Source organism: Centropristis striata, chromosome 4, assembly GCF_030273125.1.
Source record: "Centropristis striata isolate RG_2023a ecotype Rhode Island chromosome 4, C.striata_1.0, whole genome shotgun sequence".
NCBI lineage: Eukaryota > Metazoa > Chordata > Actinopteri > Perciformes > Serranidae > Centropristis > Centropristis striata.
This window is the reverse complement of record NC_081520.1, coordinates 38,027,151-38,042,821: the sequence shown is the minus strand read 5'-3', so window position 1 is coordinate 38,042,821 and position 15,671 is coordinate 38,027,151. Positions and strand designations below refer to the sequence as shown.

The following is a 15,671-nucleotide window of genomic DNA, read 5'->3' as shown; positions in this document are numbered from 1 at the left end:
TAACAAAAAGATGAACATTGGTTCAGACTTTCAGGTGTTAAAAAACGCCCTAATGCCTTTTTTCAATACTGTAACATTGTGGATCATAAACTGTAAACAAAAAATCGACCTGGTAGTTGAAGTCTTCAGGACTAAAGGCTAAGATTAAGATCTGATCAAGTGAGGACATATTTGGAAAATTGTGCATTTCTGCTGTATTAAAAAAGGAGGCATAAGTCCGCTGTACCTTTCCATCAGAGTCGGTCCAGATAACATTAGGAGCAGGATAACCTCTGACAGTGCAGCTCAGATCGACCATGCTTTCAAAACTCGCCTCTATCTCCGTGTCATCCGGCTTAAAGATTTCCGGCGAGCCTGCAGGTAGAAGAGCATAAAATTATAATGGCTTTTAGTAAACGGCCATGACCATAACTTAAAAACTTCAAACTATCCTGGATTTTACATAAATACAGCTTAACTTCAAAAACTGCCAAACTGACCACAACTGTAACAGTACCAAAATGTGAATGGAATTATCATAGAAGGTATACATTATATCAGGATAATTCTTGAAGATACTGATTAGAGATAGATAGATAGATAGATAGATAGATAGATAGATAGATAGATAGATAGATAGATAGATAGATAGATAGATAGATAGATAGATAGATAGATAGATAGATAGATAGATAGATAGATAGATAGATAGATAGATAGATAGATAGATAGATAGATAGATAGATAGATAGATAGATAGATAGATATACTTTATTTATCCCAAGCTGGGAAATTACAGCGTAGCAGCAGCATTACACACAGAGACAGTGACAACACAATTAAATAAAAAGAACAACCTAGGCATACTTCAAGCAATAAAATATAAAAATACAATAAAATACAATAAAAAATAAAGTGTCTAAAGAAAAAGTGTCTAAAGAAGGAGTATGTATTAAGGAGTAGAATAGAACTCCAGTGCAGAATAAATATGAATATACAGTATAAAAATGTTGGTGCTATGAAACAAATAAGGTGCAATGAACAGTGTGCATAAAAAACACATAAAGTGCATAGACAGTATATAATGAACCAGATTATTATTTGTTATTGTACAGTGTGATGGCATGTGGCAGGAAAGATTTTTTTATATCTGTCCCTATGAGAATATTAATATTAAAAAATAATATTAATATTAAAAAATATTCAGTATTCAGATTTACCTCTGACGTAAGCTTTGAGTGTCCCTGTGGTTACCATTCCCTCGATCTCAGTAACAGTTATAACACACGTGTAAGTCCCTGCTGTGTCAAACGTTGTGTCCTTCAGCATCAGAGTGTGGCCCGTTGAAACCTTCTGTCCGTCCTACACACACATACCAGGACGTAAAAAAATCATTAAACACATACATACACACAGAGGATACCAGTGTACTACTGTACTTTTCAGTAGATCAGTCCAACCTGGTCTCACAGGAATCCGTGAAATAGCCACGGATTCGCTTAACTCAAAATCCGTGGAATAGCCACGGAATCACTCAAATTTCCGTGAAACTGACACGGATTTCGCTACAATGCAAGTTAATGACAGTCATATCCTGTAACTATTCCAACATACAAAGTGATTATGTACATTCACTGAGTGAATATTTAGAAAATAAAACATATATTTCTCGCTAGAAATGTGATCAAAATCCATTTTTATGCAGAAACTAAGTCAAAATATTGATTTTTTTCACAAAAAATGAGAGAACTGTCCGCCATGTTTTTTGTTCTGACCGCCGGGACCTTGAAAGTCACGTGACTTGGAACAAACCAATAGGAAAAAATATCCATGGAATAGCCACTGAAAGACAATCATTTTGACGATAATTTGGGAATTAGTACACTTATGAGACCACATGTTGTTGCTGTTTGTGTAATTCAACTGTACTGTTTGTATATAGGTGACCTTAAACCAGACTGTTTCTGTCTGGAGAGAAGAGAGAGCGTTGCAGGTGGCCTGAAGCTCCTGTCCCTGGTCCACCACAACAGTGTCTTCAGGTCTCACAACAGCCTCGTCGAGAACTACAAACATAGAGCAGGGAGAGAACATTTTTAAAAATAAAAAAAAACGGGCATGTTCATTCATACCGGTAGATACTTAAATGTATTTATTGTCAGAGCAGATTCCTTACAGTTAACTTCCACAGTGATGTCTCCTGTGACCTCCTCAAAGGTGTCCGTGTCCGTAGAGGTACATGTGTAAACTCCATTGTTATGACGGGTCACATTCTCCAACACAATCATATTGCCATCCTCAGATAATTCACCCTGCAAAAAGTCAAGGTAATCTTACAACAAGTAACTTCTACAATTTGGACATTGGGACGTCAATAACTATCTACTGAGGATTATTGTGATGAGACACAGTGGGCAGTAGTAACTATGCCACTTTACTGACATGAAAAAAGAGCACAATAGTGTTGTTTTTCTTACTGCTGGTGTGTTGGCTGAGAATCCGAAGATTGAAGATGGCATATTCCCATTCCCCTTGCAGTGAAGCTCAACAGAGTCCCCTTCTTTTATCTTGCCCTTTGGTGACTCCACCCAAACGTCCACAGCTGTGGACGGGTCTGAAACAGAGAGAGGAATTCAAGGTCAGACCACAAAGTTCTAGAAGGTTTACGTGATGGCCGCAACTCTCCCTGTAGCAAACTAGGCTAAAACTCAAGTATTTTTACTGTGTCTTTCTGTATTTTATGGTTAATTCTGTGTATTTTATTTGTTTCTGTGGTCTTAGTGTTGCATTTATGTGCCCTGTGTTTTATGTGTGCTAAATGTATGCCTCCCACTGCCACTAAATGAATTGACTCACTGGGACCAAATATGTTATTGACAGATAAATCAACTGCAGTGCTTCTGACCACACTGGCAAACCAGTGAGGGATTGTTGCTGCAGTGCAGACTTCGGAGAGAGGGTGGGATCTGTGTTGAGTTTGTTACACCCTCGTGAAGAAAGGTGGCACACGAAAGGCTGAGGGAGAAGGCAGAGATTTTAATGGGGAGTGTTATTGTGTTTTATTTTGCACTGAGAAATCAGTAGCGAGTGACTTCTCAGCCCTTCTGATATCATTTTCAGTGGATATAGAAGTCAAAGTATTGAACAACTGAAGTAATATGCAGATCTAAGAGTAAGCCATTTGTGTAAGTCCACACATTCTTGAATCTCATCCTAATACAAAGTTCTGGTCTGTTGGTTATTTTGTCAACCTGAGGAAAAACAGTAATCAGTAGTCATGTTTCCATCAACAAATTTCAATGCACATTTTGAAGATTCCCATGAAAAAAGCCTGATGGAAACATCAAAATTCGATAAAACTTTAAAAAATGCGCATTAAAAGTTTTTTTACGCTCACTTAAGGTGTTTTTTGTATTTTTCAAAAAATACTTTATGCTCTTAACAGGAGATGGAAACGTTTTTTCCGAATAACTTCTGATGTAGCAAACATTTAACTCACATGACTGATGAGCTGTTTCCGAGCTGACATGAAAGAACAATGATAAGCTGCCCAATTTAATCCAATTCCTGAAGACATATTTTCTCTCATGGGTGGCCAAAGTTGTCCAATTTGCATTTTCTTTAATGCAACATTTCAAAATTTCTGGAACTTAACAATATAGAAACCCAAAACCCAAGCAAAGACATGAAGCGATGGACGCTCCTAGTAATATATTTTCAATGAGAGGCGAGTGGGGAGGTGCAGGGACATAAGCGGGAAATATAGGCAGAAAAAGCCAAAAAGCTTTTCAAGTTTCTTGTGGAGAAACTTGAGTTGGCTGCATGGAGCCCTGATGATCAAACCTGTCCAGCATGTGCTTCTGTCCATTCCTGTGGAGAACATTCACAGTGTAGGCTTTCATAGCAGCATATTAATCACATGTGATCACATATGGGTGTAATATGCTGCTTTCTACTTAGATTGATGACATGCTCTACATCAGCGTTTCCCAATCGTTTTTAGCCGCGCACCCCCTTCTATGTCCCAACCGTGTTGACGCACCCCCAATCCCCCACACCTTCAAAAAAAACAAAATGCAATAAGCTTTTTTATAGCCATATTAAAGGCGCCATGTTTAATCATGCTCAAATGAGAACACACATCTAATAAAATAATCACCATCACAACAATGCGGTCTCGCATTTGAATTAACCTGAACACAGTTTCAATATAATGCAACAAAGTTATGTGCAAGCTCCCACTTTTCAGAGCAAAGAGGATGATGACAGGCTCAGGATCAGAGGTAGAAAGCACATAAGTTGGGGAAAATATCATAATATTTTGAGCCGCGTTGAACAAAAATCGCAGCAAGTTTAAATGAGCGTGGAGCTAAAACAACCCGTCATCATAACACAGGTTGGAAAAATGGAAGAAGATAACTTCTTCTACGCTTCATTTTAAGATGAAGTGCATTTTGAATAGCCTGCATTTATTATTAAGTTGGGAAAATGTCATAATATTTTGAGCCGCGTTGAACAAAAATCGCAGCAAGTTTAAATGAGCGTGGAGCTAAAACAACCCGTCATCATAACACAGGTTGGAAAAATGGAAGAAGATAACTTCTTCTACGCTTCATTTTAAGAAGAAGTGCATTTTGAATAGCCTGCATTTATTAATTAAATGTAATTAAATATTACAGTTTTTGATTTTACATTTTACAAAGGAAATGTTTATTGTGTGGGGGAAAAAATTGAATTGTGTAATTATCTGACCGCCATTACATTTTTCATCTCGCGTACCCCCAGGGGTCCACGCACCACACTTTGGGAATCCCTGCAGTAGAACATAATGCGATTGTGATTGTCTCTCTTTCAAGAGAAACTTATGTTGTCTCATAATGTGCTCTGATACGGGTGATACAGTGTGTTTGAGACTTACAGTACACAGTGATGCTGATACGCTCAGACTCTGTCATGGCACTTCCTTCAGGGACATCGTAGTTGATCTCGCAGTAGAACTCATCATCTTTATCCTCCTTCATCACCTTCATACTCAGCTCGCTCCTCACTGAGATCAGACCATTGGATTGATGTGTGATGCTGGGCGTCACTGTCACACCTGGAAGGGGAGGTAAGAAAGGTAAATGGAGAAAGACACAACATTAACTCCCATTTAGAACAAAGCAGTGCATCTGAGGTTTATATCAATGGGTCTCACCATCCAGCAGCGGCGTATTGTTTCTGTACCAAGCGATGGTTGGCATTGGGTAGCCGTTTTTAACCTCGCAGGTCGCAATCTGTGTGAGAGGAAAGAGAAACAAATTCAAAGTACTACATTTTACCCTTACAGCCATTTAATTACTTTTATACTCTGATGTTCAAAGCATGTTCACCTTAGATGGTTCTTCTTCATTCACTGAGATCCCTGTTTTCACGGCCTCAATGGTGGGACGGTCCGGTTTTTCTGCACAGGAACAAGGAACTGAATCAAGAAAAGGCTACATTTTCGAAATACAATATCTTAGACTTAGGCAGCTGAATATTAGTCGTTTTGAACAATTTGAAACAGTCTGATGCATATGTAAGCAGTACTGAAAGGTTCTGAAAATTTTTTGTAAGGAAAGGAGTTGAGGTGTCAGTTGAAGGGGAATCAGTGCAAGGAGCCACGGTTATAATAGTTTTTCATTAGTTTTAATTTCGTTGTGATTTTTTGCTTTCAAATTAAGTTTTAATTAGTTTTTAGAGTGAGTTTTTTATTTTTTGGAAAATGCTTGGTTTTAGTTTAGTTTCTATTAGTTTTAGTGTTAGCTTGAGGTTTTTTTGTAATGGGGTATTTGTTGGGTGCGAGATTAAAAAAAGTCACAATAAATGTGTATGCATAACTTAAGCAAGTAACTAACTAAGTTCATTATAATTTTAGAGATTTCACATGCTGTTACTTGATAATTTGTTTGGAACCATATTGGCTTTTTTTTCTTCAATTTTCAAAATGTAATTACATCTGAATGCCCTAGTGCTGTGAAAGCCGTAGATGAATGCTCATTTGCCCTTGCCTCAGGTAGTTGGCCCGTTAAATGAGAAACCTTCACATCATGCAGCTTATAGCGTCAGGTGTTAGTTATTCTGTTACATTTCCGACTCGTTTGCAGCTCACATCCAAATTCTCTCATATGTTGGGAAATGGTGTCTACTATGAAAGATGCAATAAATGTAAACACTCAGTATAGACAATAAGATTTATCATATGATAAAGTACAAATGGTGGTTTAAAGTCTACAGAAAGTTTCTAGGTGAAGTCACCAATGAGTATGTAGAGCAGGCATGTCCAAACTATTCCACAAAGGGCCGTGTGGCTGCAGGTTTTGGTTCCAACCAAGCAGCAGCACACGAGACTTGACTCACTTAATCAACTGATCTCAGTCTTCAGACAGCTGATTGGTCAAACTGTGTGCTTTTGCTTGGTTGAAACGAAAACCTGCAGCCACACGGCCCTTTGTGGAATAGTTTGGACACGCCTGATGCAGAGGCTCAGGGAGTTGAAAAGGTTCAAAATGGGCAAACTTACGGAACACCTTCAGGTTGGTGCGTCCCTCCCCAGTCCAACCTGTTATAGCTTTGATGAGACAGATAAATTCCCGTTCGTCTTGAACTTGCACATCTTCAATAGTCAGCACGGACTCTCCAGTGGCTCCGGTCACATTCGCACTGATCCGGTCTGTGAACGGCGTGCCCTGGTCTACAATATTCATGGTGGCGTCCTGGTAGGCGATTCTCTGCTTGTCACCTGACCGGGTCACCTACAGGTCGGAGTACAAACGCATGAAACATCACAATTATGGACATTCATCTGTCCTCTCCATGTGTGCGTGCACCAAGCTTGATGAAACTCACGTAAAACCACTGTATTATCAGGCCGCCGATGCCTTCAGAGGATGTGAACATGCAGGTGATCTGAGCCGGCTCTCCCCTGAACACCTTCACTCTGTCCTCCATGTTCACCTCATCAGCCCACGCTGAAACAGAGAAAGAGAATATAGTCATTTGTCTGTTCAACATGTTTCAGTTTTACTTTATCGTCATCAACCTCACATTACCACCAAGACATGGAGAATTTATGTAATTTCACTCCTTTTTACGCCTTTTTTGGAGCCATTTACATGTAATCACAATAAGTCATTCCCTTTGCTGTCCAAAATCATGTCAAAGTGAAATATGTTGTTAATATTTAAAACTCACTGGCATTTGTTACTGATTGGTTGAAATGCTCCTTTAGCCTTCTAATAATAATAATAATAATAATAATAATAATAATAATAATACATTTTATTTGGAGGCGCCTTTCTTGGCACTCAAGGACACCGTACAAAAAAGATAGAAAAGATACAGCAATAAAATACAATAAAATACACAGAATTAATAACAATACAATACAATAGATAGATTAGATTGGACAGGGTAATTGTCATCAGAGGGTAAAAGCAGTTTTTCTAGGCACTAAGTAGAAAGATGTTTGTTGAAATGATTGCTGAGCCAGTAACTGAGTACTTTTCCAAAATCCAGCAAGATATTGTATTTAAAAGGAAGCAATTTGAAGCTCAAACAGATCAATACAATGTGGAAAGTGTGAAAGGAATATGGCATTTATGTGTGGGTTCACAATAATATTTCTGATACAGATTCATAGCTGGAGTGAAGATGCTGGTACCATATGAAACTAGACTCCTAAAAGACCAAAAAAAGGGTCTATGGTGGGTCTCTAAGGATTATGAGCTCTCTGGTGGACAAACTATGAAGATGTTGTCTCTAAATTACTTCAAACTTCTCTGTGCTTATATTTCTTTCTAACTTATCCACCAAAATGCATGCCAAAAATAATAGCTCATATTGGCCTATATAGAATGTCATCCGTTTAACCCTCCTGTTATGTTGCGGGTCAAATTGACCCATTTCAGTTTTAAAAAATTAAAAAATAATAAAAAAAATAGTAAAAAGTATTTTTTTTTTCATAAAAAAGAAAAAAAGGAAAAATAAAATAAAAATAAATAAATCAATTTATCTTATATGCATTTTTTTTCCAATGTACATTAAAAAAAGTTTTAACATGCATTTTTTATGAAAAACGAGTGAATGATCCTCATTGAACCATATTTTGATTGATACGGTTAGTAATGGACTTAATGATGAAATAAAAACAATTTTTATTGAGATTTTTTGGTTGCTGACATTTTTAGATAATTAAACATGGCCTGGGTCAAACTGACCCACATACATTATTGCTGTTCCTGAGAAACGAATATAACAGGAGGGTTAAAACATAAAGCCTACAGCTTCATTGACCTGAATCTGAATTGTACGGGATTTGTATCGGACAGAGCCTCGAGGTTAATAGCTGTAGTTAATGATTATGTCATCATCCTCACAAGATCCTGAATCGTGGTGAAGAAACAAACTCCTGCATCCACACCCTGTTGACACAAACTCAAAGAAGGCATGGAGGCAAAAGGAAGAAAGCCATGGAGGGTCAAAGGGAAGGGAGAGATGCTATGACAGGAATGAGAAGCCCACCCATGTCCACATTAATGTGCTGCATTCCACCATGTCACCCTCTCACAGGAAGAAAGGCTCAATTTACAGGCAGCATAGTAGCTCCACTGTTCCTCCATGATCTGTCTCTGAGGAACGACTGGTTTTCCCCTTCAAGGGTCTCTCGCCATCCTACTAGTCTATAGGAAGAGCCCCCAATTACGCTTTACATGGCGGTTTGTCAGTAGATCTACGAGATGCCATGAGAGCTGTAGCCTGGAGGTAACAAGGCTGCCAGGTTTGATTTAGCCTTTCCTGACTGTCTGCTCATTGTGTTGGGAGATGAATGTAGCATTATTCATAGTTTATGTCAAGAGCTGCTCAGAGGGATGTAAATGTGCTTCATGTGTCCTGCAATGACCTTTTTTTTTTTCAACTTTCCTCAAGAAACACAAGAGACAACACACATTATTAACATACATTTTACATTAGAATAAAAAAATGTATTTTCTTAAGTGTAAAAGTTTAAATCAAGATTTCCAGGACAGAGCTGTCTACTGTGTTTCATGGTCTTCCTCAGAAAATTGAGTTTGTTTAGTTGTCATGAAGACGGTTGTGTTGTTGTCCCGTGATACAAGTATGGAGATCAATCATGACAGCAATCAATATGTGACCAGAGTTTCACACCTGGACATCTCCACCAACAGAAGAAGGTTGTGAGATTTGGTTAACCCATTTAGGCCTAAAACGCCTGGAAAAAATGCCTGTAAACCTGAAGTTTTTTTTAGTTATTGTATGTCTTTTTTTGTAATTCTGTGTCTTTTTTGATAATTTTGTGTCTTTTTTGGTAATTCTGTCTTTTTTGGTAATTTTGTGTCTTTTTAAAATAATTTTGTTTCTTTTTTTGGTAATTCTGTGTCTTTTTTAATTATTTTGTGTCTTTTTTGGTAATTCTGTGTCTTTTTTAATTATTTTGTGTCTTTTTTGGTAATTCTGTGTCTTTTTTAATAATTTTGTGTCTTTTTTGCTTGTGTGTTAGACTGCATGTCTTTTATGTCATGTTTTATGCTTGGTGTTATTGTAATTCTTGGGTGTGTTAGAAATAGCTCCTTTTTGCCGCTTTGCCGTTTGCCAGGCAGCAATTGTAAATTTGAATTTGTTCCTAATCACTTGCCTGGTTAAATACAGGTTAACGAAAAAACTATCTGGTATCCGAAAACACTTTTCACATTCAGGAAAAATGATCAGATGGGTTAAGTGAATCACTATAGCACCGGGGCGGCCTGCTGAGAGCTGATTACCAAGCGGACACATCCCTGCTTCACTCGTGGCATTTCGTTCCATCATCATCTGCACGGATAACAAACATTTACTGCTTCCCGCGCAAACTAAACCTCTTGACCTGCGTAAACAATAAACACACCTCCCCCTTTTTCTCCCAGATTCTCCCTCCCTCTGTCCACATCTCCCCTTTTCTCCCCCACCTGCCTCTCCCTCTGCTGTGTGTCGCTGTTTACCACTAGCTAATGGAGCTGGACGGATGCTTTCCTGTTGAAGAAATCCAATTAGTCTCTCCAACAGAGACATTTCCTGCCCATTAGCAACGGAGGGACAACGCTGACTCACTCTCAGCATCCCATCCCCCACCTGAGGATTTACCTACAGTGAGAATTATGGTCAATTTACATTCTAGTCTGTATCAGACCAAATTTTCCCCCTCCCGTCTGACAGCTGGAGTCTGTTTGCTTATGGGAATCTCAATCAAATATCATTAGTAATTTGACCCGCATTCATCTCCACAGTGCATCAATCAGAGCGGCTGGCACGCCAAGGCCTCAGATCGATCCTCTCTGATGACCAGATATTGGAGTCTATGCACATTTGATAATAGTCCTAAATCACTATGACAGAATAAAGCTGAGCATCCCCTCTTGACAGCGGCACGCTGGGGAAGCTGAGCCTCTCTGGTTTTATGAGCTCCCCTCAGCAAACAATATTCCTCTCCCCTGAAGAGTGTCTGACCCTGAGACAACAATTTCACATGCTGAGTGTGTGATTTCCACGAGAGGGTGGAAGGTGTAGTAAATATCTGCTGCTGAGGAGAGGAGAGGAGAGGAGAGGAGACTACTTCAACGATGGTGCTGTTATTTATTTATTTAATTCATTTATTATTCATGTATTTATTTGAACTATTTTCACTATTGATTCATGTGCCGGCAGTTTATTCAATTAACCAGTTCATCTTGGGTTCAGAAAATGTCAGAAAATGGCTTCTTCAAATACTTTGAAGACTTAGATTTGCCAATATCATTATCATCACATATGTGAGAAAAGCGACAAATTTGTAAAAAAATTATAAATGACTGTTTGGCCTTTATCAACTAATTATTAAAGTTTTTCACTTGATGTGAAGGTGCAGCAGAAAAACTCTATATAAACCACATTAAAACTTGTTGATTTTACACTTGTAGTTTTTGTATGAATTTAGGATGGATGTTAAAGGTCCAGATTTCTTTTTTTTTATTATTAAAAAGCAGGTCTTCAATCAAAACAAATTCTTTCAAGACCAATTCTATGTGATGTTAGTTTAAAGAGACAGGCACTAAAATGGAGCATTTCGGACAGAGGGTTAATTTAAGTATATTCAGACGGACAGCTTTACAAAAAGTGATTTGTTTTTTGGAGATTAAAACATGCAAACATGTTGTAGTAGAAACCCAAAATACACATATTAACATGAGCAACATATGTCCCCTTTAATAAATGAGCTTTAAAAGCTCTGCTAAGTGGAATTTGTTGCCTTTGGACAGCCAATCTGCAAAAAAAGAAGCTAAGTGACTTGTAGCTGTCCCTTTGTGCTGTATTTACATTAAAGACATGAGTTAATCTTGTCTAATTCCAAGCAGGAAAATATGCATATTTCTCAAAATGTGAACTATACCTTTAAATGTGACTTTGAAAGTTTGGATTTTTCAGTCAGTAAAAGCATTAAAACCTTAATTTGTGTTGTGTGAGCACAAAAGTGAACACAGTGCTTTTTCTAGAGTGACTTTAGAAATGAATTCAATTAGAAAGAATCCTCAACTTCCCAAGAATGCACACCAAAAGGATTTCCTCACCACAGAAAAAAGAAAACCCTCACAAGGCCGACACTGTTTATATTCCCAGATGAGAAATGCTGCTGTTAAAAGGGATATTTTGCTTTGATTTATGAAGCTAATTGAGTCTGGGTCACACACACATACACATGCACATCATAATGAGTGTGTCAGCGCTGATAGTGGAGCTTCAGTCGAAGGCTGCAGCTGATCCCTCAACAGAAATAAACGTCTCGGTTCAGCTGTTCAAACCCAAAACACAGCTCAGCCCACAAAGCGGGCCGATTGTATTCAAAGGCACTGCAAAATTAGGTGCACTTAAAGATTAGATAAAATAAGCTCTGCAACACGCCCGTTATAAAAGGAGAGCAGAGGCAGAGAGGATAAGATAATCTCAAGGGGGAAGTCATATCAAAGACATTGTTATGTCTACAATGAAAGGCTTTTGTCAGGATACACAATCAGTTTCTGTCTTTGGAGAGAGATGATAACAAAACTTCCTGCCAGACTCGGAGCTATAAAACCTCTTCATTTAGTCCTCCTACTGCAAGAACAGATACAGAAAACCTCAGATAAACACAGAGAGCTTGTCAGGTGATCAGCACACAATCTCACGTCAGGATGATTGATTTCTAAACATTTATGACTGTGTATTTCAAACAGACACTTCAGTCCTCCCCCTGACAGGTACAGCAGACGGATGAGATGAGGCATGTGGCCGTTCAAAGACTGGAATCTGTTTTGACTTTCTGTCCATGAAGGGTTTAGTAGGCAGGCTGCAGTCGACCTGCCCTCCCTCTGGCAGCTGGCCCACACCACAGATGGTCATCGTGAGGGAGAGAAGAGGAGAGGACGTCCACTTTAACTAGCATTCAAACCACATTATCTTCCCGGGGTCTTTTTGACATAAATCTAACTGAGTGGTGAGAGGAGGTGGCTCAGGTGCAGAACAGTGAGGGTTCTATTTAAACCCAGTATTTCTGCAGAGGTGCAGGTAAAGATGAGGCTACAATAACATTATTTGGCCTGTTTTTGCCTTTATCAACTAATTATTAAAGTTCTTCACTTGATGTGAAGGTGCAGCAGAAAAACTCTATATAAACGACATTAAAACTTGTTGATTTTACACTTAGTAGTTTTTGTATGAAGCTAGGATGGATGTTAAAGGTCCCAATTTCTTTTTTTATTATTATTATTATTAATAATAATAATAATAATAATAATAATAAAAAGCAGGTCTAGGTGCTATATCAATACTGTAAAAGTATTAAATTGATAAAATCCATGGAAAAATATGTGCAGCCTATATTCAGAAACGCTTCCCTTAAATGAGCCGTCACAACTTCCATACTGTTGTGATGTAACAACTATACTATAATAGAGTATGGGGGGACAGGAAGACATGCAACAAAGGGACCTTGGGCCAGAGGTGCAGGTAAAGATGAGGCTACAATAATATTATTAGGATTATACTATTTGTAGAAGTATATTCCAGTTGTGGCTGCGTAGGATTCTTTCCAATTTGTGTGATTTTCAAAAACCTCAGAGCATTGCAAAGTCAGAATATATGTCAGAATATATATATGTTTTAAAGACAGATGTAATCATTTTCAAAAACCACAACAGATATACAGGAATATCCAGCTTCAATCTATATTTGTCTGTGTTTACCAATTCAAAACAATATTTTCACTGGTTTGCTCTATCACCCTTCGCCACACACAAAGGGAGGCATGCACCTGTATTAACAGAGCAGTTGAACAGCAATTTAACAAGCTGTTAGAACAATTATGTTGATTAAACTGATGACATATTAATTACAGAGAGTTGACCTAATAAAAAAACATATTTAATCAGATGAACAGCTTTTTATTAAGATAATGACATAAAATATCATGACAGTTTCATTCTAAAACCTAACAAGAAGCTTTAAATGTTAAAAAAAAAACCAACAACAACAAAAAACAGCCCTACCCACCATCATTTCTGGACACTTTTTAAAAAAAGGTCTCTGTAAATGAATCAATACTGCACACATGAGCTGATGCTCTCTATCCCTTCTGCCAAAATCAAACTTAATAAATATTTTTGAATGAAACTTTCACAAACAAAAGAACATTTCCAGGGGAATCAGATAAAGTGACATAAAGACATTATGCTCTGGATAAGCTCCAGGAAATATTGTGCTTTTATTTCAACGTCTTCCCCTCATCTTAACAATCATAAACCATTTTTTATCATGCTTTTTTCATTACAAAGAGATATTGTACTGCAAGAATGCATACTGTAGGGAAAACAAGTCTGTGAGTATTTTTGCTGGTAAATTCAGTATCATTGTTTCCTCATTATTTTACTTAAAAACAGGCTGGGTGGCAGTGCGTTCAAAAGAAAGAACAAACTAGAAAAAAAATAATATTTTCTTCTTCGGTGTAATTGCAACATGTGATTGGCCCACAACCGCAGCAGCTACACCACGTACAGCCTGTGGTGAGGTGAAGTGGAGCACTGTGTATGTGACGGAGTTCAGCTTGTAATGAATTTGTGTAAAACTGAGTCGGACTGGGAGGAGTTGTGGTGGCATTTACACATCTGAACGCTTCCAGTCAGATGATGGAGTGAATGAAGTAGGAAAAGAGAAGGTGTTGTGTTGATATTGGTATCGGTTTAACCCTTTATCAGGCAAAGAACTATATTTGGTAACTTCAGGTAATATTTTGAGAAAAAAGTTGCAAATTTACTAGATTAAAGTGGCAAATCTACAAGAAAAAGAGTCGCAGATTTACAAGAAAAAAGTGGAAAAAACTACTTTTTTCTCCCAGATTCACCACTTTAAATCTCATAAATCTGCACATTTTTTCTCTCGTAGATTTGCCACTTTAATCTCGTAAACTTTTTTCTCAAAATATTATTTTCGTATGTTTTTTTTACACATTCTGGCTGTATGTAATATCCTCCAATATTCTCTAGGGTTGAAATTTGGAATTTGCAAGTATTTCAATGAGTGTCCTATTAAGGGTTAAAGTGGTGAATCTGGGAGAAAAAAGTAGTTTTTTTCCCACTTTTTTCTCGTAAATCTGTGACTTTTTTCACGCAGATTTGCCACTTTAAATCTCTTAAATTTGCAACTTTTTTCTCGAAATATTACCTGAAGTTACCAAATATAGTTTTTTGCCTGATAAAGGGTTAAGGGTACTGGTATCATAATATTTTTTAACAATACCTGGCCCCAATGAAGAGGTTTCACGAAACAGCATTACTTTTTCTTTCAAAACTCAAGAACAGAAAGCGTTTCTAAGATGCTGTGTGTCTGTAACAGGAACATAATCGTCAAGTGGCAGCCTCAGGAGAGTGTAACTTTCATAGCAGCACGTACTGTGAAAATGCTCGACATAATCAGCAAGATACAGCCTGGATGGTGCAACTGGAAAAGTAATTACAATGATTGGAAGCACGGAAATGCTCAGCAAACTTCGTGGCTCATTAAAGCTGAGGGTGGAGGGATTTTCTCCTCTGGAGACCATGGATATACTGAATAAATATCATGAAGATCTGTTGAGTTGATTACACTCTTTCTTGTATAAAACTGGAAAATGTCCTGCTCGAGGAGAGTTCAGCAGGTCACCAGAATAACTGTATATCTGTAACAAATTTCAGGCCAGCCTGGCATCTGACAGACAGACATTCATTATATTATATAGTCCCTGCTGCCGGCCGAGCACTTCCTCAAATCTGAGAAAAAGAATCAGATCAAAGCAGCAGCAGCAGCGACTGACAGGATGATCGCTGAGGTCAAGGGTAAACAGAAACACACAGCCTGAGATCTGTCACACACACACACACACACACACACACACACAGACACACACACACACACACACACACACACACACACACACACACACACACAGCCTGAGATCTGTCACACACACACACACAGACACACACACACAGACAGACATACACACACACACACACACACAGCCTGAGATCTGTCACACACACACAGACAGACACACACACGGACACACACAGACACACACAGACACACACACGCACACACAGACACACACACACACACACACACACACAGACACA

General features: G+C 38.2%; 1 protein-coding gene across 3 annotated transcripts in view; it reads right to left on the bottom strand.

Moving 5' to 3' along the window:
• The window catches only part of mcamb (melanoma cell adhesion molecule b), a 53,211-nt gene that overhangs the window by 9,201 nt on the left and 28,339 nt on the right, over positions 1–15,671 (bottom strand). For all 3 annotated transcript variants that reach the window (XM_059330839.1, XM_059330840.1, XM_059330841.1), the window contains exons 2-11: positions 6,847–6,968; positions 6,521–6,752; positions 5,349–5,419; positions 5,174–5,252; positions 4,895–5,074; positions 2,454–2,590; positions 2,153–2,288; positions 1,927–2,042; positions 1,200–1,341; positions 227–354 (exon numbers count right to left, since the gene is read on the bottom strand). In XM_059330839.1, the coding sequence (XP_059186822.1) occupies positions 227–354; positions 1,200–1,341; positions 1,927–2,042; positions 2,153–2,288; positions 2,454–2,590; positions 4,895–5,074; positions 5,174–5,252; positions 5,349–5,419; positions 6,521–6,752; positions 6,847–6,968 (1,343 nt within the window). The remainder of the gene's footprint in view (positions 1–226; positions 355–1,199; positions 1,342–1,926; positions 2,043–2,152; positions 2,289–2,453; positions 2,591–4,894; positions 5,075–5,173; positions 5,253–5,348; positions 5,420–6,520; positions 6,753–6,846; positions 6,969–15,671) is intronic.